This window comes from Schistocerca cancellata, chromosome 4 (assembly GCF_023864275.1).
Source record: "Schistocerca cancellata isolate TAMUIC-IGC-003103 chromosome 4, iqSchCanc2.1, whole genome shotgun sequence".
In the NCBI taxonomy this organism is placed as follows: Eukaryota; Metazoa; Arthropoda; class Insecta; order Orthoptera; family Acrididae; genus Schistocerca; species Schistocerca cancellata.
This window is the reverse complement of record NC_064629.1, coordinates 74,391,297-74,417,845: the sequence shown is the minus strand read 5'-3', so window position 1 is coordinate 74,417,845 and position 26,549 is coordinate 74,391,297. Positions and strand designations below refer to the sequence as shown.

General features: G+C 42.3%; 1 protein-coding gene across 1 annotated transcript in view; it reads left to right on the top strand.

The window, feature by feature from the left end:
• The first annotated feature begins 1,498 nt into the window (after positions 1-1,498).
• Positions 1,499-26,549, top strand: part of LOC126183762 (zinc finger CCHC domain-containing protein 10-like) — a 28,355-nt gene continuing 3,304 nt past the window's right edge. The window contains exons 1-2 of the mRNA XM_049925990.1: positions 1,499-1,729; positions 9,415-9,579. Coding sequence (XP_049781947.1) covers positions 1,686-1,729; positions 9,415-9,579 — 209 coding nt within the window. The 5' untranslated portion in view covers positions 1,499-1,685. The remainder of the gene's footprint in view (positions 1,730-9,414; positions 9,580-26,549) is intronic.

The following is a 26,549-nucleotide window of genomic DNA, read 5'->3' as shown; positions in this document are numbered from 1 at the left end:
ATTCTATCTCGTAAGATTTTTTTTTAAAAAAGCCAAAAAACACTTATCAGCTACTGAAGCATCTGTATCTTCTAATGGGTGCGGGAGTTCCGACTCCTGAGGAGGTGGGTGGGTGTGAGTCGGAACTACCGCACCCATTAGAAGATACAGATGCTTCAGTAGCTAATAAGTGTTTTTTGGCTTTTTTAAAAAAAAATCTCACGAGATAGAATAAACTGATCCTAAGATACAGATGCTTGAGTAGCTGATAAGTGTTTTTTGGCTTACAAAAAAAATCTCACGAGATAGAATAAACTGATCCTACTTACGAATAGGTGGAAATACACTTACGTTACATTTGCAACCTGTTTCATTTTATATGTTTTGATTGTTTATTTAACCTTTGTGTTTCACTTGTCTTTTGCTGTTATGTTTTAGTTTAGTTTTTTTATTGATTGCTTAATAAAGTAGGATCAGTTTATTCTATCTCGTGAGATTTTTTTTTAAAGCCAAAAAACATCAGCTACTGAAGCATCTGTATCTAATATCAAGCGATCGCTTTTAGATTCACATTCAATTATTTTAATGATAGCGCTTATTAGAACGCAGAACTTCTTTATTATCTATGCCTCGAAGTGAAGACATTACTATCTATGACTAAGGAATGACGTCATTTTTCAAAGCCGACGGGTTGTATCCCCTGCTTCACTAGACCCCGATTCGCGCACCCAAACACTACGCACATCAGCACTATAACTCAAAATGTTTCCAGAAACTAAGCAACCCTTTGCACAGAAGCTTATAACGGCGGTATTTTTGTCGGATCAAGTGGCTACCCACTAAATTTCTCATAGAATTCCTTGGCTTTACGGTTACGACGTCAGAGCCTCTCTCATTTTATAAATCCATGATTGGAACGAGGTACAATGTGTGTGTGTTTTTTTTTTTTTTTAATTTCGTTTCATATTGGCTTCCAACATGCAGCCCGCTGTTCGTGGTCTCGCGGTAGCGTTCTCGCTTCCTGAGCATGGGGTCTTGGGTTCGATTCCCGGCGGCGTGGGGGACTTTTTTTTCCCTGCCTCGAGACGACTGGGTGTTGTGTTGTCATCATCATCATTCATTCCCTTTACGGTCGGAGGAAGGTAATGACAAACCACCTCCACTAGGACCTTGCCTAGTACGTTCCCCTACGCTCTGTCACAGAGTATGGGATTTCATCATCTAGCATACAAACTTTTTATCCATCACAAATAAATGTACTGACACACATAACAAGATAACATTTTTTCTTCGTCATACGTACTGTTTAGGGCATACATTCATATGTTTTCAGATCAAAATTATTGTAATCAGATTACAAATCACAGATGACTTCTAAAAATTTATTTATTAAGTTCTTTAGTTGAGGTACAATGTACAATTGACGATGTTTGGCTTGGTTTATCTTTGATAAGATATTTGGCGGTCCGGGTATGACGTCATTAAATTTAACTAACGTGGTTGGTCAGTTTAGATTAAAGCATTGAGGCGCCATATTGGATAGCGCGGCGTCGGAACTGTTGTTAACGTTTTGTTTGTTTATTTATTTTAGTAGTAGAGGTAGTCATGCAGAGAAGCGTAGAAATTTGGTTTCAAAGTGCGCCCTTAATTCGTGTTGGGGCTGCTGTTTCAGAATGAGGAGTTGATTCATTGCCATTATAACAGAAATGTCACCAATTACTGAAGCACAAAAAATTCAGCAGCGGAAAGAGTAAGTGATAAGATTTTACAGATTCGTTTTTTCATTTCTGCCAACGTTGTTCAGGAAAGAAAAAGATAATGTGTACTTTGACCTGAACGGATGTGGAACAACTCAGTTTCGTCTCTGATGTTATCATTATGTAAATTTATAGCTACCTGTATATTTATGTATTTCCGGTGTATTCACGGAGTGAGCAATATGCTTTTAAGCTTTATTTGGACGTATTGCACTGGCGCGTTGCAGCTTATAGTTATGAGGGAGCAGATGTTTGCTCTTTAAGAAGGAACAGTGTGTAGACGATATACTATTAAATTTTAGACACACATTTCAAGCGTTTACAAGTATTTCATTTCGTAGGTAGTGATAAGTCACTGATACAATCGAAACTTGAAGTAGCATCAGGTTCAGTTACCTTACAACAAATTAGATCAGGCATTTCATTTCTTTCTGAATAATGATGAAGGTGGATTCTTTGAAGTAATGTTGAAACGATCTCAACCCAATGTTAGCACCGATTGGTTCAATACTCTTTTTTTTTTTCTTCAGTGCAGCCTTTTGTTCTCGTCTCGTGTATTTTCATTTGATGCCACTTTTATTATTTATGAATGTGGTTGAGTTGTTTTGTTACTGCAGCGTCTTGTAATGGTCATAGTCTGCATATCCCCCGTAGGAAACTTTCAGCTATTTATGATAAATGTAAATGCATTATCAAGCTATCTGTCAGACAAAAAGAAAGTTAGGACTTCGTGGAAATTTCGGTTAGAATAGATCATGTTCATGAACTTTTCGTTCTGTAGATGGCACAGTAACTACAGCATTCAGGAACTAGAAGGTGACAGAAAAAAAATTATACACAGTAAATATTTACATATAAAAACAAATATGTTAATGTATCTTCCACAGATCCCAAGTGATGGGAACAAAAAAATCTTAAACACAGTTTCATTTAAAAGGTAGTAATTATCTTGTAACAAAACATGTAAATGTTTAATACACTGACGTGCATATGATAATGCTGAGGTTATTTTAGCCATGTGGTATCAAATAGGAAAAACGTTTTACAATACATATTTACAATGAGCACATTACTGCACTTGTTTTCTTTAATGGAAGTCAGATTGTACTTGGTGTAATACTCGCATTATTTGATACTATTAGTAGCACATACACATCAATTGGATCTTCTAAGAAATTCATTAATGGAATAGTAGGAGCTGGCCACTAATATATCCTTTAGGCTGCTAAACTGAACTTTATTAGTAGTTTAACTTCTAATGGCTGTCGGCAAGTTATTGAAAATGCGTGTTCCTGAATAATTGACACCTTTCCGGATGAAACTAATTGGCTTTAAATCTTTGTGGAGATTATTATTATTATGTCTAGTATTGATTCCCTGAACTGAGCTGTTGGTTTGAAAAAGGCATACATTTTTAATGATAAATTACATCAAGGAATAAATATGTTGGAAAGGAGTAGTTACCATCACTAGTTTCCTAAACAGGCCTCTGCTGGATATTCTTGAGTTCATAGTAGAAATAGTTCTTATTACATGTTTTTGGGCTTGGAAAAACTTAAACTTGTCTTGGTGAATTACCAAAAAAATTAATCCTGTATGACATTACGGAATGAAAGTAAACATTGTATGTTAGTTTATCATTATTTGAATGTTTCGGTCTGATTTCAGCTGCAAATTTTTCAGCTTGTGTGCAGCAGGATACCAGGACAGTAGTTGGTAATATTTTTATAGACAGTGCTGAAACAATTAATGTGCACCCAGTTAGTGGACCATCTAATTATGATGCACAGTAATTGTAAATGAACAACAGTGTAGCGACTTGCAGCTCTGAGGCATGTTCATTCAAAGCAGTTGGGCCTATTAATGAGGAGAGGGTGCAGGGTTTTGCCAAGATGTTAAGAGGTATTATGGGATGAGATAGATACAGGAAGAGGTGCTAATGTGAAATTAAATTTATTCCATTGTAAATTTCCCTGTATTTAAAAACAACTTTTCTAAACAGTTAACCAAAAAGTCCATTAAAACAAATTAACCCATTGTTAACTAAAAGGATTAAAATTTCATATAAGAGAAAAGGGGAAATTTATGTAGATGCCAGAATAACTCAAGATTGGATGTTACTTGCATTCTGCAAAAAGTACTATAATATTTGCAGGGAAGTCATCAAAAATGCACAGAAGTATCCATGTTTGGCAGAAATTAATAATGCAGATAATAAGATAGAAACTGTAGCCTGCGAGATATTGTGAAACGGGAGACAAGTACAACCAGTTAGTGTACAAGATACCACAACAATTAAACTTAATGACAGTGTTGTGATTGATAATTCACTGGTTGCAAGTAAACTCGTACAAGTACCTGGGTGTAATACTTAGTAGGGAGACCAAACACAGTTGTGGGTAAAACAGGAAACAACTTCAGTTTATTGGTAGAATGCAGTGGGTCTACGAAGGAGATTGCTTACAGGTCACTCTTGTGATCCATCATTGAATATTGCTGAAGTGTGGGACTCGTACCAAATAGGACTAGCAGGGTATATTGAACATCTTCAGAGAAAGGCAGCACAAATGTTGCAAGATTGTTTGACCCATAGGAGAGTATCACAGAGATGATGAAGGAACTTAGCAGACAGGCTCTTGGGAAGGTTGATGGGAACTGTCCTGAGAAACTCTACTACCAAAGTTACAGGAACTGGCCTTAAATGATGACTAGTAATATGCTACAACCACCTAAATATTGCTCCCATCGGCATTGTGAAAACAAGATTAAATTAAATACTGCATGCACAAAGGCTTCCCATGCTCCATATGTGAATAGAATGACAAACCTGATAACAGGTACAGTGGGATATACCCTCTGCCATGCACTTCACAGTGGTTCACACGGTATAGGTATGAATGTGTAGATTTTTAAACGATCACTTTCTACACAGTCCAGTGACATTAATGTGAGCACTGCCTATGTTCAATGTCAAATTGCAAATAAACACTCACTGATGGCAGGTGTCAGGGGCAGCACTAGCAGTGGAGTGTATACAAAGGGGGGGAGTTGCAGACAGCTGTCCTGTCATCATCGTAATGCAGAAATGGAGCAATTTATCAGATATCCAAAAGGGCATGGTCATTGGCTTTTTTCCCCGTGCAGTGGGCCCCGGTTGGATTCCCGGCCGGATTGGATATTTTCTCCGCCTGTGGACTGGGTGTTGTGTTGTCCACATCATCATCTCATCATCATTGACACACAAGTTGCCCAATGTGGCGTCACGTGAAATAAGACTTGCAACACGGCGGCCGAACTTCCCCTGATGGGGCCTCCCGGCCAACAATGCCATATGATCATTTCATTTCATTTTTTCATTGGCTTTTGATCGGAGAGTAAAGCATTCCTGAAACAGGTAAGTTTGTAAACTGTCAGCATGCCACTGTGGTTAAGGTATGCCATGCATGGCAAAATGGTGCTATCCAAAACTGGCGCCAAGGGAATTGTGGTGCACCACAGTCCATAGCTGACGGGAGAACGAAGGCTGCGGAGATGTGTATAGGCAAATAGAGGTGCAACTGTTGAGCAACTGACCGCCTATTGCGATCCATGGGGTACTACCAACAGTGTCTCCTCAGTGACTGTTCAACAAGTGTTGCTGTGTATGGGCCTCTGTAACAGGGGTCTGGCTCTTGCACCTGTGCTGGCCGCTGTTCATTGGCGACCAATGCTAAATTGTCATGTGACTACTGCAACTGGGTGCCAACTGAGTGGTGACAGGTGGCCTTTTCAGATGAATCACATTTTATGCTCCATTGACTAGATGGCCATTGGTGTGTGTGGCATGAAACATCTAAAAGCAAACACCCTGCAACTAGGAGGGAGCGTTATGGCATGGGGAATGTTTTCGTGTCATTCCTGGGATACTCTTGTCATTCTAGAAGGTACAGTGGATCAACACAACTATGCAGCTATCCTTGGGGACCATGTCCACCTCTGCATGCAATTTGTTTTTCCTCTTCACTGTGGCATCTATCTATCAGCACTACAACACGATGTGTCACACAGCTTGCAACATACATATGTGTTTCAAATAGCACCAGGATGAGTTTACCATGCTCCTGTGGCCACAATACTTCCTGGCTTTAAATCTGTGGTACTACCTCAATCAGTGTGTTCGCACCATGGATCCTCAACCATGTAACCTACCACAGCATGGCTTCAAATCCCTCTCGGTAACTTCCAGAACCTCATTGAATCTATTCCTGCATGTCTCACAGTGGTCTGAGCTGCAGAAGGTGATTACTCAGGCTTTTGACAGGTGGTCCACATTTATGTGCCTGGACAGTGTAAATGTAGCAGTAAAAATAAGATTACTTGGTTCAGTTGAAGAATAAGAGAATATATTAAAAATTTCATTCCACAAAACTTTAAGCAAGTAGAAGTAGCACAAACATCCTTCACTGAAATTAATGGGAATTAGAAAAACAAAAGCCCTTATGGTGTTGGTGGAATTTCAAACAGAATTCTGAAAAATTGTTTTAACTTGATGAGTAATGTATCACTGACATGGAGTGTTTTTCCAGACAGATTGAAATGTGCAATGGTTAAACTTCTTTATAAGAAATGTCAGAAGAAAGACGTACATAATTATTGCTCTTTTTTGTATTGACATCTTTTTCCTAAATATTCAGAAAAATAGTGCACTCAAGAATAGTTTCACATTTCAGCAGAAACAATTTACTTAGCATATCACATTTTGGATTGCAGACAAGTTTCTTGACTGAGAATGCCATTTCTACATTCACTCACCCAGTATTACAAGCCTTAAATAATGAAATATCACCAGTTGGTATTTTTAGTGGTTTTTCCATGTGTTTGACTGTGAAGATTATGTTACATCAGTTTTTTTTGAACTGATGGCTTTACACACAACTGGTTTGAATCATACTTAGGGAACGGAAGGTTGTTCTGAATAATTCCAACGGTGTTGAAAGGAGAAAAAAAAATTAGTAATGGGAAAAATCATGCTGTCCTACAAGGTTCAATTTTGGGTCTATTCCTTGCCCTTATATACATGTATGACCTTCCACTTATCACTCACAACCAGAATTGGTGTTTTGTAGACATTGTTGATGTTATAATAAATCTTGTTAGAGAGAAAGGTGCAGAAGAGATTGTTAATGATTATTTTTTCAAAGAATTATTAAATGGTAAACAACAAGTAGTCATACCGACAGTTGACATAGCACATGAGCACGAGTCAGTAAGTAGGAGAGAAGGCTCCAAATTTTTAGGTGTATGTATTGATAAAAACTTGATCTGGAAGAGGCACGTAAGTCAGCTGCTTCTCCTATAATTGCTACTCTTGGAAACAGATGAATCAATATCCAGGAATATTTTGCATATTGCCACTCAATGATGTTTTATGGGATAGTTTTTTTGGGCTAACTCACTACTCGGGAAGGAAGTATTGATTGCACAAAAATAAGCAGTAAGAATAAAGTGTGTTTACCTCTGGTCAACATTTAGTTCAGCATTTTAACTGCACCTTCACCGTATCTACATTCACTAGTGAAATTCATCACAAATAACGGATCACACATTAAGAAGAACAGTGATGTCCATACCTACAACACTAGAGGAAAGTATAACCTTTATTACCCCATCATGAAAAGGGTTTGGTTAAAATCAACAGTCAAGATCACAGTATTTGTTTATTTACCAGTTTCGGCTTATGTTAAAGCCATTTTCAGAATTTTTGGCCATGGTGGATCCTCGGTTTTCTCGTGATGCCATGATCATACAGTACAATAATGGTATCACGAGAAAACCGAGGAGCTGCCAGTGCCGGCCATAGGGGGCCATAAATTCTGAAGATGGCTTTAATATAAGCTGAAACCAGTAAATAAACAAATATAGTTGCGATATAGACTGTTGATTTTAACCTAAATGTAGAATCAGGTCGCTGCACTCCATAGACAATGTTGTCTAAATATATGAGCATTATGAAAAAGAGCCAGTGGCTCAGAAAAGAGTTCTATATACAGCAACAAGAATATTCGATCATTTGCCAAACAACTTAAAATGTTTGACATGTAGCAAAGCAAGTTTCATATCGAATGTAAATTATTTCTCGTGGACAACTCCTTTTATTCCACACAAGAATTATTATTTAAAAACTGGTAGCCTGTTAAAAAGAGCCACCGTTTTTTAAGTGTAGTTGCATAAGTAGGACTAAAAATATCTTAACACTAACCAGGTATACACATCCTTTAAACTGACTCATTCCACATAATTTCAATTAAAGGATGGTCAAAATTATGTATGAAACCTGTAACTAACAATATTGTATTACAACAATTACTCAGGCAAACTGTATATTTTTATGTTGCTAAGTCTCTTAATGGTGATATATTTTGCTAAATACTGAGACACTGCCTTTATATAATGATCCAGTCTTCCTTATTTTGTGGTCCATGTAGGTTACATTGAACTGCTTGAATTATTCCTTCCATGAGGCCATGGTCCATACTATCCATTCATCATGTGCAAAAGATTGCTAGTTTTATGTCAGTAATGACCTCAGTGTGTACTGTGTAAATCTAAGTGGTAAGGGAAGGAGAATTGCAATGAGAATCTAATCTGAGCCTCATAATTAATTTAGAAGGGTAAATGATAATGCCTCTGTGCATGAGCACTTTCAAAATTGTGGCATAATATTTAGTATTTTGAGGAATAATAAATGTTTGTCTATGCAGTCAACCACTGAAACGAAAGTTGGATTGTGGTTTTGTTGACCGGAAGACCCAAGGTGTATGCATCTACATTCTGCTGCAAAAATGTAATTGTTATGTTTCTTTGTTTACTTTGGTGCCTTTACATCAAAGATGAAAGCTTAGTATCTTAAATGTGAAAGTTTAGCAGAGATGGCTGTGACATACATGCTGTATTGTATTTTTCATGATCACGAGAAAGGAGGATTAGACTGAGATTTTATATTATCAAATGAATTCTAATTTAATAAATGATTCACCACTAGAGTCTTCTTACTCTTACTCCATTGCATGTTGTGCGGGATTTTGAATGTAACTCAGAACTTTGGTGTTCAGCCTGGTGCAAATAACTTTACCACACACTTTTCTGCAGTAAAAGCTAATAATTTATGTAGATCTGATACCATGTAGTGGCATCTTACATGCTTGGCCAGGTGAGAAGTGTAATCGAAATATGACCAGCAGAGTAGTAGTTACAACACTTGTGCAGTCTGTAAATCAGTTACAGGTAGAGTTAAATAGCACACAGTCATTCATTTTCATGGAGTAGCTTATCTAATTATGAATCATGTGTTAGGTGTTTGAAGTTTCAGTGCTTGTGGATCAAGGGAACCACATTCAGTTTGGGTCTGTGTTACATACATTACTGTTGTAGTGTGAAGTGAAATGAGCATATCATGTTATATAAGAAATTGTTGTGGTGTTACGAATGTAGGAGATGTGATAGGGACTTAAGAATAAGAAAGACAACCATCAAATATACTACTTGTGAGAAGCTTGGAAATAAACATACAAATTACTCATTCATGTAACATTCAGTTTGAGGAACTGGAATATTTTATGTGGATAAGTTGACGTAAAAAAGTTAGTGTTGCAGACACATTGAAGCTATTTGTAAATGGAATATTTAATTACATTTTCAGTTCTGCAGCTTATCCCCAGGGAGTGAGGTGTCAAAAATGCCTCGAGTATGGCCACTGGACATACGAATGTAAGGGCAAGCGCAAGTACCTCCACAGATCATCGAGAACAGCAGTGTTAAGGAAAAGGCTTAAAGAAAAGACTGAAAATGCTGAAACAATTTCAGAGTAAGTTGGCTTAGTGCTATTTCTGTGTATTTTAAGCTCTTAAACCTAGTGAACAGTTATATTAATATTACTTATTACAAGGTATGTAATATCTTTGCTGTTGATTTACTCATTTTTTGCCTAACTTGTCTTTTTTATTGTTTTGATTCCAGTTGGTAATTTAAAAAAAAAATGTTCCTTGTCCACCTCATCTATGCATCTCAGTCTCAACCGTCCTGATGGTCTTCTTCCTTTTGTAGGGACTTAGTGTATCTTCCTTGTGATCTCATTTTACACAGAATTTTCTTCCTGAATATTGTGAGGGCTTCTTCCTTTTTTTCTGTCGGTATCCATTTTTCTTGTGCATGTTCTGGTTCTATAAGTGACTTATAGATGCATATTGTGATTTTCTTATAATTATTTCTCCTATTTAAGAAGGTTGACAGGGTATAATAGGTTTATTGCACTTTGGATCTGAATTTCATACCTGACTTGGTTTGTTGTGTTTGAGGTGGTTGCCAGATGTTGAAATATGTGTATTAGATTTGGGTACATTGCTGGCCCGGATCTTGGGGGAGGGGGGGCAACCTGGGGTATCTGCCTCAGGTGGCAATTTCAGGAGACATCAAATTCATATTCTGGGAGGAAAGAACCTTGTTTCACAAGGTGCACAGCATCCACCAATAATTGGTCTTCGATTACTCATATGATTTTGAAACTCATCACTGTTGCTTGTTGAACACATTCTAAGTTTATTTTTGAATGCATACATAATGTATGGGATGTCTCAGCCAGGGGAATCCCCGTTGCTTCAAGAAATATAAAACTTTTCCGCAGATGGAAGGGGATGGAAATAAATGAGGTGAGCCATATATACCCAAACGGGTGAAAGCCAATTACTGTCTGTTTATGTGGTTGATTGGGTGTGCAAATTATTAGCGAAACCCATAGATTCAGACTACCAGAGTGGAAATAACCGACTAACGGGAATAACAGGTATTTTATTTTTTTATATATATATATATTCTCGATGTATCCAAGAAAATGAAATTTTGACAGAAAATTTTTGCCACATCGCTACAGCACTGAGGGCCAGTTGTACAGTCCGTGGTTACCAGCCACTTAAGTTCAGTTCTTGGTATAGCTCGGAAAACACGTTTCACGAACACATAATAACGCCTAACCGGAGAACAAATGCGGGATAACTAAACTACTGAATTTTGCAGGGTTAGTGTAGTTAACTTGAGAATAAGTTTTGACAATGGCAGGAATAGTTACAGAATGACAAGATTGTTAGAACGAGGGAGGAGAAGAAATGGGGACATCACACAAATTATGTGGAAGAATATGACGATTCCAGATGTATATAAAAGTTTTATACTATTATTTTTTGATCTCATGCTTGAGAAACTGGAGCATATGAATAAAGTGTGAAACTTTCTCCTGATAAAAACTTTTTACTTGTAGTAGGCCTAATAGACATTTCATATTGGTACTTCATGAATTATATTGCCGCAGAAGAAGCTGACTAGCACAGTCACCGTGGTGTAGTGGTTATGACACTAGACTTTTGCATTTTTGTTTTAATTTCTATATTCAGTTAGAGTACATTCTAGAAGTATCCACAGATGTTAAGAATCATTGTACTGGAATGTCCTGTAACTACATATACAGTATGTGTTCTGGCCGGAGGCAGTTCACTCTGCGCTCTTGTATGTGCAAGTGCTGAATAAAACTTCGTTAAGTGAAGTAGGTGTTTGTCATTCATCTAATTACATCTTCTTCTACGTGATGATATTCCGATGGAGATGCTGGGTTTTGGAACTTGTGATAGCGCTAATTATCGACGACACAGCGGCTCCCATCAGGCCACGACAGAGCCACCGTTTACATGGTGAGAAACCCAAGTTCGAGCCATATTCAACAGATCACAATCTGTCGGAGACAGAAGAAGAAGAGGACGTGACAATGACAGCAACTGTGTGCCACCACATGACATCCTTCCGAGTTCTCTGGTGACGGTGGCCAAGATCCAAACGAGTGCCTAAACGTATATGAGCGTATACTCAAATTTAACAAATGGGATGATACCGTGTGTTTGGCTAGCGTATTTTTCTACTTGGAGGGCACTGCCAAGCAATGGTATGAGAGCAACGAGGACAAGTTCACAAGCTGGGAAGTATTCCAGGTGGAACTGCGCAAGTATTTCGGTGACACACAGCGACGGAAGTGCAATGCTGAAAGTAAATTAAAGTACAGGGCATAGCATCCTGGAGAAACTACAGCATCCTACATTCAAGATGTTTTGGAGCTGTGTAAAACATTTTATCCTAGAATGATGGAGGAAGATAAGGTTGCACATCTCATGAAGGGTGTTGCTGAGGACCTATATCAAGCCTTACTCCTGAAGGACGTTTTGACGGCTGACGACTTCATATAATGGTGCCAGTGTATCGAGACAATGCATCAAAAAAGAATTACACGCAAGAAGTTTGAACGGCTTCCAAGCATCATATCGATGTCTGTGATGGAGGAAGGAACTGATTTCACAAGTGTTCTTTGTCAGATAGTGAGAGAGGAAGTTCAGAAGGCACTTGGATTGCACGGTGAGCAAAAAACTGAGACGCTTCAAGATGTCATAAGGGAGAAAGTGGAACAGACATTGAACCCAATCTCTTATCCTTCATTTCCCTTTAAAATGGTGAAAAAGTCGAGACCCAGGTGAAGTTACGTTCCTACAATGCCACATGAGGAACCGCTTTGAGCACCAAGGAAGACTGACGTCTGGAGGACCCAGGATAACCAACCAGTATGTTTCCACTGCAGATGACCGGGACATGTGATGCGCTATTGTCGAGAAAGGTGGCGGATATTTGATGACGCCCACGCCAAAAGACAGCCGATCTCAGCTGACGCCAACTTCAGGACGACGAAGATGAACAAGAAGATGTGAGTGCAGGACAACATAGGTCACCATCGCCACAAGCTGGATGCTGGAGAGGACGCTCCCCAACACGCCGATCCAGGTCTCCATCGCCTTTTTGAAGTTCCAGCTGATCACCTAGCTGCCGCAACCTGGAAAACTGAAGGGTGCAACCTCCCTTGGAGGTGAGGCCGCCGAAGAGAAAAATCCTCCGTCGTCAATCACTACAAAAATGATAGTAAACTACGTCGATATCCTCATGGATGGCCGACCAGCCCAAGCTCTTGTGGACTCTGGAGTGTCATATTCAATCATTTTGGAGAAGTACGGTCACCAGTTGCAGAAAACTGTATTCGTCGACAACAAAACATCTCTGCTGAAGATGGCTGATGGGAAATATGTGAAACCTACAGGAAGATGTGTCATTCGTGTGGGTGTAAGTGGCCATACACATCCCTTAGAATTCATCATCTTACATGAGTGTAGTCATGGCGTCATTCTCGGATGGGTGTTTTTGAAAGCTCCTCAGGCAATTATAGATTGTGGTCACTCGAAGATTATGCTAGACGAGATGAGATACTGTGGACAGGAAGATGCGTATCCGAGTGTTTGGAGACTGTGCTGGATGAAGTGATCATTCTTGCAGTCAGCACTAGAAAGGTAACTGTCATGTCTCATGCCATACATCAAACCATGGATCTTGTAGGGGAATGTAAGAGAAGCATACCATTGAAGAATAATTTGGTCATCCCAGCCTCTGTTGTCTTGGTTAAGAACAGACTCGGTGAATTGTGGATGGTTAACTGTTGCTGAGAACTGCAGATCCTTCCAAGACGTATGTGCATAACAAACGCTGAGCCGTTAATTGCCAAACAGCTGAGCATCATAGAAACCTCCCCTGCCGAGTCTGTAGGCGAAATTGGTGTTACCACTACATCTACATCTACATCCATACTCCGCAAGCCACCTGACGGTGTGTTGCGGAGGGTACCTTCAGTACCTCTATCGGTTCTCCCTTCTATTCCAGTCTCGTATTGTTCGTGGAAAGAAGGATTGTCGGTATGCCTCTGTGTGGGCTCTAATCTCTCTGATTTTATCCTCATGGTCTCTTCGCGAGATATACGTAGGAGGGAGCAATATACTACTTGACTCTTCGGTGAAGGTATGTTCTCGAAACTTTGACAAAAGCCTGTACCGAGCTACTGAGCGTCTCTCCTGCAGAGTCTTCCACTGGAGTTTATCTATCATCTCCGTAACGCTTTCGCGATTACTAAATGATCCTGTAACGAAGCGCGCTGCTCTCCGTTGGATCTTCTCTCTGTCTTGTATCAACCCTATCTGGTACGGATCCCACACTGCTGAGCAGTATTCAAGCAGTGGGCGAACAAGCGTACTGTAACCTACTTCCTTTGTTTTCGGATTGCATTTCCTTAGGATTCTTCCAATGAATCTCAGTCTGGCATCTGCTTTACCGACAATCAACATTATATGATCATTCCATTTTAAACCACTGCTAATGCGTACTCCCAGATAATTTATGGTATTAACTGCTTCCAGTTGCTGACCTGCTATTTTGTAGCTAAATGATAAAGGATCTATCTTTCTGTGTATTCGCAGCACATTACACTTGTCTACATTGAGATTCAGTTGCCATTCCCTGCACCATGCATCAATTCGCTGCAGATCCTCCTGCATTTCAGTACAATTTTCCATTGTTACAACCTCTCGATACACCACAGCATCATCTGCAAAAAGCCTCAGTGAACTTCCGATGTCATCCACCAGGTCATTTATGTATATTGTGAATAGCAACGGTCCTATGACACTCCCCTGCGGCACACCTGAAATTACTCTTACTTCGGAAGACTTCTCTCCATTGAGAATAACATGCTGCGTCCTGTTATCTAGGAACTCCTCAATCCAATCACACAATTGGTCTGATAGTCCATATGCTCTTACTTTGTTCATTAAACGACTGTGGGGAACTGTATCGAACGCCTTGCGGAAGTTAAGAAACACGGCATCTACCTGTGAACCCGTGTCTATGGCCCTCTGAGTCTCGTGGACGAATAGCGCGAGCTGGGTTTCACATGACCGTCTTTTTCGAAACCCATGCTGATTCCTACAGAGTAGATTTCTAGTCTCCAGAAAAGTCATTATACTCGAACACAATACGTGTTCCAAAATTCTGCAACTGATCGACGTTAGAGATATAGGTCTATAGTTCTGCACATCTGTTCGACGTCCCTTCTTGAAAACGGGGATGACCTGTGCCCTTTTCCAATCCTTTGGAACGCTACGCTCTTCTAGAGACCTACGGTACACCGCTGCAAGAAGGGGGGCAAGTTCCTTCGCGTACTCTGTGTAAAATTGAACTGGTATCCCATCAGGTCCAGAGGCCTTTCCTCTTTTGGGTGATTTTAATTGTTTCTCTATCCCTCTGTCGTCTATTTCGATATCTACCATTTTGTCATCTGTGCGACAATCTAGAGAAGGAACTACAGTGCAATCTTCCTCTGTGAAACAACTTTGGAAAAAGACATTTAGTATTTCGGCCTTTAGTCTGTCATCCTCTGTTTCAGTACCATTTTGGTCACAGAGACAAGATCTTCTAGCTCGACCATCACCAGATCTCACCAAAGAATAACAGAAGAAGCTACTTGCCATTCTTCAAGAGTTCTCTGAATGCTTCAATCCACAGGTGAAGAACAAATTAGACAATTCGACGGTGAAGCACTGGATTAGCACTGGAGACTATCATCCAGTAAGCCAGAGAGCATACCGTGTGTCAGCAACTTAATGTCGAATAATTCACGGCGAGGTAGAGAAAATTATGGAGAATGATGTCATTCAGCCTTCACAGAGCCCATAGTAGTCACCAGGGGTTCTTGTCAGGAAGAAGGATGGCAGTTGGCGCTTTTGTGTTGATTACAGGAAGCTTAATAAGATAACTAAAAAGGACATTTACCCACTTCCACGAATTGACGATAATGCTAGATTGTCTGAAGGAGGCTAAGTTTTTCTTAACCATTGACATGTACCCGGGATACTGGAAAATCGAAGTAGATAAGGCTGATCGTGAGAAAACTGCATTCATCACCCCTGAGGGCCTGTATGAGTTTCAGGTAATGCCGTTGCCCCCTGCGGGTCCGGGGATTAGAATAGGCCCGAGGTATTCCTGCCTGTCGTAAGAGGCAACTAAAAGGAGTCCATCCCCCTCACGGGGGTAGTTAGCGCCTGCGTCCAGAGACGGACGGTTCCACGACCTATAATCGTGGTCTTTTTGGTTTTTCACTTCTCGTCTCTTCCTTCCTTTTGTTGGTTCCTTTCTTTGCTCTTCTCCACCTCACTGTCTTCCTTACTCTTTCCCTTGACTTCTCCTTGCCTTCTCATTGCCTTCTTCTCCTTGCCTTCTCATTGCCTTCTTCTCCTTGCCTTCTCATTGCCTTCTTCTCCTTGCCTTCTCATTGCCCTCTTCTCCTTGCTTTCTCATTGCCTTCTTCTCCTTGCCTTCTCTGGTCTCCGCCTCGGCGTTTGAGACAGTCTGTCCTCTTTCTCCCTCTCTCTATTCTTTTTCCTCTTCTTCCTTCCTCCCTGTGCGTGCCTGAAGGCCGACCCACGCGTTCGCACGCGTAGCCGGTGACGGGGTAACGCGTAAGTCCCCGCCCTGGGTAGACATGTAAGGCACGCGCGTACCCCCTGGTAAAGGCCAGGCCCGGGGAGGGGTGATTGCCTGAGCTGATACCTTCTGACCATGCCGATTGGTCCCTCCGTCTGTTTCTCGGGAGGTGTGACCTGAGGTGTAAACATTCACCTAAGGCGGGAGTGCCCTCTGAGAGGGTCCCCACAAGGAAGGAGCGCGCCATCGGAGACGCTGGCAATCATGGGGGATTCCTCCGCATTGGATTCTACTCCATCTCTCTCGACTTCGACCCAAAAACGGAAACGTGACCAGCTTACAGTGACAAAAGTACTACCGCCTGCCCCACAGTTCCTCGTAGTTTCTCGATCTGAGGACGGAAAGGATTTTTCCTCTGTCAACCCTTTCGTTATTCAGAAGGGCGTAGATGCCATAGCCGGATCTGTCAAATCTTGTACCAGGTTGCGTAACGGCACCTTATTACTAGAAACTGAGAGTGCCTTTCAGGCACAAAAACTGCTTCGGGCCACCCTCCTGTACACGTTCCCTGTCCGGGTGGAGGCCCACCGAACTTTGAATTCGTCTCATGGTGTAGTCTATACTAGCTCCCTCGACGGATTGACTGACGAGGAGCTTCAATCTTTCCTCGCTGAGCAGGGCATGACGGCTATCCATCGGGTCATGAAAAAGGTCAACAATGACCTTGTACCGACCCGGACACTTTTCTTGACCTTCGATAGTGTTAAGCTGCCATCGCGCATCAAGGCGGGCTACGAGGTTATTTCTGTTCGCCCCTATGTCCCGACACCTACGCGCTGCTACCAGTGTCAGCGTTTCAATCACACTCGACAGTCTTGTTCCAATGCGGCTAAATGTGTCACTTGTGGCAGGGATGCCCATGAGGGTGACTGTCCACCTCCATCTCCTCGTTGTGTGAACTGTCAGGGTGACCATGCCGCATCCTCCCGCGACTGTCCTGTCTATAAGGAAGAACGCTGTATCCAAGAAATTCGGGTCAAAGAGAAAGTGTCCACCTCGGCTGCTCGCAAGCTATTGGCTAGTAGGAAGCCCACGCTGCTCCCAGCGGGGAAATACAGTACTGTCCTCGCCTCTCCTCGGACTACCCGGGAGGTAGCAACCCAGACATGCGATCTGACCTTTAGCACCACGGTCGTCCGTTCGGCCAGTGCCTATTGATAGCGGCGGCAGTGCTCGCTCGAAGCCAGGCCCTAAGTGGCCTTCGAGGTGACCCCTTCTCTCATCTTCCTTTTCTTACGATGGCACTTACTCACTGGAATATTCGCAGCATTCGCTCCAACCGAGAGGACTTGAAGTTGCTGCTCCGCTTGCATCGTCCGCTCGTCGTAGCCCTCCAGGAAACGAAGCTACGCCCATGCGATCAAATTGCCTTGGCACACTACACCTCTGTGCGTTTTGACCTACCCCCTGTGGTAGGTATCCCAGCTCATGGAGGGGTTATGTTGCTGGTCCGGGATGATATTTACTACGATCCCATCACGTTGCACACCGGCCTGCAGGCAGTTGCCATCCGCATTACTCTCCCCACTTTTACGTTTTCCTTTTGTACCGTTTACACTCCATCGTCATCTGCCGTTACCAGGGCAGACATGGTGCAACTTATTGCTCAGCTACCTGCACCATTTTTGTTAACTGGAGACTTCAATGCCCACCATCCCCTTTGGGGCTCTCCAGCATCCTGCCCGAGGGGCTCCTTGTTAGCAGACCTTTTCAACCAGCTCAATCTTGTCTGCCTCAATACTGGCGCCCCTACTTTTCTTTCGGACACATCTCACACCTATTCCCATTTAGACCTCTCTATATGTACTCCCCAACTTGCACGCCGGTTTGAGTGGTATGCACTTGCTGATACATATTCGAGCGACCACTTCCCGTGTGTTATCCATCTCCTGCAGCATACTCCCTCTCCGTGCTCCTCTAGTTGGACCATCTCCAAGGCAGACTGGGGGCTCTTCTCTTCCAGGGCGACCTTTCAGGATCAAACCTTCACAAGCTGCGATCGTCAGGTCGCACACCTCATGGAAGGCATTCTCGCTGCTGCTGAATATTCCATCCCTCACCCTACTTCTTCTCCACGTCGCGTACCGGTCCCCTGGTGGACCGCAGCATGTAGAGACGCTTTACGTGCTCGTCGACGTGCTTTACGCACCTTTAAACGCCACCCTACAGTGGCGAATTGTATTAATTATAAACGATTACGTGCTCAGTGTCGTCGTATTATTAAAGAAAGCAAGAAAGCCAGCTGGGCTGCTTTCACAAGCACCTTCAACAGTTTTACTCCTTCTTCTGTTGTCTGGGGTAGCCTGCGCTGGCTATCTGGCACTAAGGTCCACTCCCCAGTTTCTGGCTTGAAGATCGCGAATGAAGTCCTTGTGGCCCCTGAGGCTGTCTCCAATGCCTTCGGCCGCTTTTTCGCAGAGGTTTCGAGCTCCGCTCATTACCACCCTGCCTTCCTCCCCCGCAAACAGGCAGAGGAGGCTAGGCCACCTGACTTCCGCTCCTCGAATTGTGAAAGTTATAATGCCCCATTCACCATGTGGGAACTCGAAACCGCACTTGGCCGATCACGGTCCTCCGCTCCAGGGCCTGATTCTATTCATATTCAGATGCTGAAGAACCTTTCTCCTGTGGGTAAAGGTTTTCTTCTTCGTACATACAATTGCATCTGGATTGAGGGACATGTTCCCGCATGCTGGCGCGAGTCTATTGTTGTCCCGATTCCTAAGCCGGGGAAGGACAAGCACTTGCCTTCCAGTTATCGACCTATCTCGCTTACCAGCTGTGTCTGTAAAGTGATGGAGCGAATGGTTAACTCTCGATTGGTTTGGCTGCTCGAGTCTCGACGCCTACTTACCAATGTACAATGTGGATTTCGTAGGCGCCGCTCTGCTGTTGACCATCTGGTTACATTGTCGACCTTCATTATGAATAATTTCTTGCGGAAGCGCCCGACCGCGGCTGTGTTCTTTGATTTGGAGAAGGCTTACGACACCTGTTGGAGGGCGGGCATTCTCCGCACCATGCATACATGGGGCCTTCGCGGTCGCCTCCCTCTTTTTATTCGTTCCTTTTTAATGGATCGACAGTTCAGGGTACGTGTGGGTTCTGTCCTGTCCGACACATTTCGCCAGGAGAATGGGGTGCCACAGGGCTCAGTTTTGAGCGTCGCTCTCTTCGCCATCGCGATCAATCCAATAATGGATTGCCTCCCAGCTGATGTATCAGGCTCCCTTTTTGTGGACGATTTTACCATCTATTGCAGCGCGCAGTGTACACGTGTCCTGGAGCGCTGTCTTCAGCGTTCTCTTGACCGTCTTTACTCCTGGAGTGTCGCCAATGGCTTCCGTTTTTCTGCCGAGAAGACGGTTTGTATTAACTTCTGGCACTACAAAGAGTTTCTCCCACCGTCCTTACGACTCGGTCCCGTTGCTCTCCCAATCGTGGAGACAACCAAATTTTTAGGCCTTACCTTTGACAGGAAACTTAGCTGGTCTCCACATGTGTCATATTTGGCCGCCCGTTGTACCCGTTCTTTAAATGTCCTCCGTGTTCTCAGTGGTATGTCGTGGGGAGCGGATCGAACCGTCCTACTTAGTCTATATCGGTCTATCGTCCGCTCCAAGCTGGATTATGGGAGCTTCGTATACTCCTCTGCACGGCCATCCATCTTACGCCGCCTCAACTCCATACAACATCGGGGTTTACGACTTGCGATCGGAGCATTTTATACCAGTCCCGTAGAGAGTCTTCATGCTGACGCTGGCGAATTGGCACTCACCTACCGGTGGGATATACTGCTTTGTCGGTATGCCTGTCGGCTACTGTCAATGCCCGACCATCCGTCTTATCGTTCCTTTTTTGACGACTCTCTTGACCGTCAATACGGGTTGTATGTCTCTGCCCTGCTACCCCCTGGCGTTCGCTTTCGTCGCCTCCTTCAACACCTTAATTTTTCACTCCCTGCAACCTTTCGAGTGGGCGAGAGCCGCACGCCACCTTGGCTCCAGGCTCAGGTCCGCGTTCACCTTGACCTCAGCTCGCTCCCAAAAGAGGTCACCCCCGGTTCAGTCTACCACTCCCGTTTTTTGGAACTTCGAAGTTCATCAACATGACTTTCATTTATACAGATGGCTCTAAGACCAATGACGGGGTCGGGTGTTCCTTTATTGTCGGGGCACAAAGTTTCAAATACCGGCTCCATGGCCATTGTTCGGTCTTCACAGCTGAGCTCTTTGCCCTCTACCAGGCTGTTCTTTACATCTGCCGCCACCAACATTCTGCTTATGTCATCTGCTTAGATTCCCTGAGCGCCATCCAGAGCCTCAGTGATCCGTACCCGGTTCACCCTTTTGTACACCGGATCCAACGCTCTCTTCAGCAGCTGGTGGACGTCGGTTCTCCGGTTAGCTTTATGTGGGTTCCTGGCCATGTCGGTATCCCTGGGAACGAAGCTGCAGATGCCGCGGCCAAGGCTGCGGTCCTCCAGCCTCGGACAGCTTCTTGTTGTGTCCCTTCGTCCGATTTTAGCAGGGTCATTTGTCGGCGCATTGTGTCGCTGTGGCATGCCGATTGGGCTGCACTTACCGACAACAAGCTTCGGGCCTTAAAACCTCTTCCCGTGGCTTGGACGTCCTCCTCACGCCCTTCTCGGCGGGAGGAGGTCGTTTTAGCCTGGTTAAGAATTGGACACTGCCGGTTCAGCCATCGCCATCTGCTGACGGCTGCGCCGGCGCCGTTCTGCCCATGTGGGCCCTTGCTGACGGTTAGACACATTTTAATGTCCTGTCCAGATCTTAACACACTGCGCCTCGATCTTAACCTGCCTAATACTTTCGATGCCATTTTAGCGGATGACCCACGAGCAGCTGCTCGTGTTCTTTGTTTTATCAATTTGACAAACCTCGCTAAGGACATTTGATGATGTTGTTTTTTAATCCTATGCCTGTCAGTCTGTCTTTTATCGTGTTTTCCCTTTTAGTTGTTGTTGTCAACTTGTGCCTCGCGGTGCATTCTTATAGTAGTCAGGGCGCTAATGACCATTGAAGTTGTGCGCCCTAAAACCACAAAAAAAAAAAAAAGAAAAGAAAAGAAAAAGGTAATGCCGTTTGGTGTGTGTAATGCACCAGCAACTTTTGAACGGATGATGGATAATCTTCTAAGTCACCTGAAGTGGATGATGTGTCTTTGTTATTTAGATGACATTATATTGTTCTCCGAGACGTTTGATGAACACTTGAGAAGACTGGGGGCCGTTCTTAAGTGTCTCCAACAAGGCGGACTGAAACTTAACCCAAGAAAGTGTCTCTTTGGAGCAAAAGAAATCAAAATACTCGGACACTTTGTGTCAAACGAAGGTGTGTGGCCACGCCCAGAAAAGGTGAGCTCTATAACGGAATTTCCTATTCCTAAAAGTATTAGAGATGTGAGAAGCTTCCTTGGATTATGTTCTTATTACCATCGTTTTATCAAAGACTTTTGTATGAAAGCCAGGCCATTCCAAGAGTTGTTAAAAGCCGATGCTAAATTTCTCTGAGGTGGTGCTCAACAAGATTCTTTCAATGTGCTGCGAAAAGCTGTGACAACTGACACTGTACTTGGTCTGTATGATGAAAGAACACCTACAGAACTACACACAGATGCTAGTGGGTATGGGATCGATGCTGTTCTGGTGCAAATTTCAGATGGAAAAGAGAAGGTTATAGCCTATGCTTCTAGGACACTTACAAAAGCTGAGAGAAACTACTCAACTACAGAAAGAGCACGTCTTGATCTGGGCCCTTTGCAAATTTCAATAGTATCTCAATGGAAGGCCATTCACAGTTTTTACAGACCATCATTCACTTTGTTGGTTGACAGGTCTTAAGTATCCAACAGGATGACTTGCCAGGTGGGCACTACATCTTCAAGAGGACATTACCATGGTGTACAAAAGTGGAAGAAAACACCAAGCTGCCGACTGTCTCTCAAGAAACCCTGTGCAAGACCATCAAGACTTTGATGAAGATAGTGACTGCCTCGCTGCACGCCAGGCTCTCTCTGCTGAGCAGGAGGAGGATGCCAAGATCTCAAATTATGCTTGCCTTAAATCGGTCAGAGGATGTGATAGTACAATTTAAGGTAGTTAATGGATTACTTTACAAGAAAAACTTCGATCCGTTTGGAAAGAGGTGGCTACCAGTGATTCCTAAACGCATGCACTTAGATGTTCTACAGAAATTCCATGACACACCTGAGGCCAGACACTTAGGATTTATTAAGACATACAATAGGATCCACAAGAGATTTTTGTGGCCAGGTTTATTTAGGAGTGTCCGTCACTATGTGTCACGCCGTCGAGAGTGCCAGAGGAGAAAGGCAGTTACTCTGAAACCACCTGGCCGACTCGTACCAGATCCACCAACTGAAACGCCTTTCCAGCATGTTGGGATTGACCTCCTCGGATGATTTCCAACGTCTGCTAGTGGCAATAGCTGGATTCTTGTTTGCACTGATTATCTGACATGCTATGCTATTACAAAAACCGTGAAAACAGCTGAAGCATTCGAGGTAGCCAAATTAATCGTGGAAGATATTAAAACATGGTGCCCCAAGGTCGTTAATTACGGATCGTGGAAAAGTTTTTCAATTGAATGTTGTGACTACCTGCCATCCACAAACTAACGGGCATACTGAACACCTTTATAAGACCTTGGCCAACATGCTTTCAGTGTTCGTGAATGTTGAGTAGAGCAACTGGGATGAGGTGCTACCTTTCATGACGTTTGCCTGCAACACCGCCAAACAAGACACCACAGGATTTATACCGTTTTTTCTGGTACATGGGTGTGAGGCATGACAATGGACACTGTGTTTCCGTTACATCCTGATGACTTGGACGATGACTACATCGGCCAGAGAGCTGAGGAAGCTCAGCAGTTAGCTCAACTCTGCATGCTGCAGGCTCAAGAAAACGATCACCGAAGGTATGATGTGAGCCATCGCCCTGTTGTTTACCAGCCTGGTGACCTCATCTGGATCTCCACTCCTGTTCAGAAGGTTGGTCTCTCTGAGAAGCTCCTCAGGTGCTACTTTGGACCTTATAAGGTTGTAAAACATTGTACTGGAATGTTCTGTAACTGTATATATACCGTATGTGTTCTGGCCGGAGGCAGTTCACTCTGTGCTCTTTTATGTGCAAGTGCTGAATAAACCTTTGTTAAGTGAAGTTAGTGTTTGTCGTTCATCTAATTACACCTTTTTCTATGTGACAATATTCTGCTGTGTTATTTATGTAAATGAGATAGATAAAAATGACTATTTGTGCCAAAACAGTCTTGCTTATATGGTAGGTGTTACAATTTCTGCAATATTGGAAGGGCCTGTTTTGTTTTATCGAACAGATAGTGACAAAATAGATGTAATCAACTTGAGGAACCACATCAGTCTTGGATACTATTTGTATTAACAGCTTTTTCAGTATTGGACAATGACATTTTGATTTTTCCTGTAGCAAAACATATGATGAACTTTGGGGTGATAGATTCTGCCTCAAAAAGGAAAATATTCCATATAAAGCTGTAGCAAGATAGAGAGAAAAAATGTTGGGACCTAAGGATTGGAGAAATGTGTATTGTCTTGCTTGTTTCTGGCCTTTACTGGTGTTATTTTTCCTATATTTAATTTTATGTCACACATAAGAGAAAGTCACTAGCTAATAGGCAACAAAGAGTGCAGATTTTCTAAAGAGTTGTTACTCTCCTGATTACAAACAATCCCGCCCAGTATAAATTGAGATTTTTTAAGGGGAGGGGGGCAAGTTAAATTGGCCACCTGGGAGCAGGGGAGGCACCATAGAACATTTTAATTTCCACTGTCCTGAGTATGGATTTTATGGTTTCCATTACAAAATTACGTGTTTGAATTCCACAGAGCGAAATACAGCGACATGCAATAGAAGAATACTGTGTGAAGAGGCATGGCACTGCACTTTGGCACACTTAAGACCAAATAACATGTCTTGCAGTTCCTTGAACATATATGCTTTATATATGAAACTCTTCAGAAAGATGTGTGCTACTAAAGGAAATTATTAATGAAAAATCGATTTTTTTATAAATTTTTGATGTTCTGTCTCAAATGCTTTTGAGTGGGGGAGGGGGGGGGGGAGGGGGGTGCACACGCCACTACTAAGTTTTTGCCCGGTTCAGGAATATTGTAGATACGGTGCTGATACATTGACATATTTTAATGTGTTACGTATGCTAGTATGAAGACCAAACTTGCATATAAGTTGTATGTTTTTCATTTTACATTACATCTGTAATAATTGTGCCTGTACATGCTGTGGTTAAGCTGAACTCTACTCAGGAATACCATAAAATGTTGGTTTTTACACTGCAATGCAGCGTGCTACAATATATGACATGATCTAGTGTGAAAATACACGAGGGCCTGAAATTTGTCAATCATTAATAATGAGATAAAGTGATGTTGATTATAAATGAGAACAGGCTACATAGGAAAATGATATGTTTTTAAGAAATTTTAAATGACTTGTGTTTGCTGGTATTATAAAATAATGTTATGTATTATAAAATAATATAAAAGTTCCATCCAGGGATTTTCGCATGATTATTCAAATTATTTGCACTGCAGATTGTTACTTCTTTTATCATGGTACTTTCCCAGTAAACTTTATATCTTACCCTACATTCTGCGTAAATTCCATTGATCCAAACAGTTGTGGTACCCGTACTCACTTCTCTTTTAAAGATCTTTCCTCCACAGTTGTCTCTTGTAGGTGATTCTGGAGATGTTCCAATCCTTAAATGCAGATTTTCTCAGTTTGGCAGAGGCTCATTATAATGTAAATGAGAAGAATTTCCCTTACCAGAGATCCTAAATTTGTTACCTATAGTTCATTCTGACTCATTTCCTGAAATTGCAATTTGTAGTCACGTAATTTTCTCAGTGACCAATATGGGTAAAGAGTTTCTCTCAATGGTCTTCAAAACTTACTCATCATTGTGGGAGTAATTGCTTGTTATGTTCAAAATCAGTTGTCGGCCTATTATTGGCGTGCACGCAAATTGTGCATTTGCTTTTATTTCAAGAGGTTATGTTGAAGCATTGTGGTAGGACATGTAGAAGTGACCTGGCATATAATGTTTTTAGCTGTCTGTGGCAGTAAAAGTCTAGATCAGGACCAGTGGCATACTTACATTTTTCATGCAGCAATGTTGTCGGTACTCACTTTAACCACGATGGGACTGAGAAGGGATGTATTAACTGCTGGTTCTAAGCAGCCGATGGGAGAGTAGCAGATGGACATATTTCAAAGCGAGAGACAAAGAAATATTGTCACATTCTCATGTTGGTGTTGCACCTCGTAATTTGTGACATTCAAGTCAATCAAATATTTGTAACAGCAGTGAAGAAAAGCATGATTTCAATTATGGGGAAGAAATTCATTGCCTTTTTTCTCACCTGTCATTGGTTGCATGAAAGGATCATCCCTCTCGCTACACAAAACTAATACATTGCCAACATATGAGAAGTAGAGAAACAGTCGTGGTTGACGCTGACCCTGATCTGGACTTAAGCCCATTCTGGCTGTTCATAGATAACACCGTTGTTTATTCAGAAGTAATTTGACACAGTTTCTTGCAAGCAGCTTAGCTATATGTGTAGATTCATCAGAATGACAATCACAGTATACAGGGTGATTCTTATTAACATTTAAAAACATCTGAAGTGGCTTAGACACCACTGCAACAAGTAATTTGATAGGAGACACATGAGGCCACAAATGCATGGAAGTACCCGAAAAGTGGATGACAAGGGGTGAGCATGTGATGTCACCAGATGATGTACTTTGCCACACTTGCAGTGGTTGGGCTTGTCAATTCTACACTTGCCGGTAGGGGGCAGTACTACACGTTGCAGCACAATGGTGCAAATTTTGAGCACCTTCTGTACATATGATCTGTTGGAAATGTAGAAGTTTCGTAATTACTGTCCTCATTGAAAACAATCAAAAGCTGTTCTTATTTAGTGTTTCTTTCCTTTTGTCCCTTCTTTTTTTGTTTACAGACATTATTTAGTAAAGAAAACATAGGTCATTTGCTGATAATGACGAAATTCAGAAGCTTATATTCATTTACTTGTGGTGCAAGTGTCATATTTTTTGTTGAGAGTACTAAGAGCAGTAGTGGTCAGCCTCGGAATGGATGCCTTTCCGTGGCTGACATGTTCCCTGCAGGTGGGCGGGCCACAAGTTGTGCAAGTGGACTAATCCTCTCACAAACCACTGACAAGAATCTTGTGGTAAATATAGTGTGTGATTCCTAAAATTTCTTGCCATATTCTAGACAGTTAGTTTTCATACTATTTATTCTCTAAAAGTCGTCA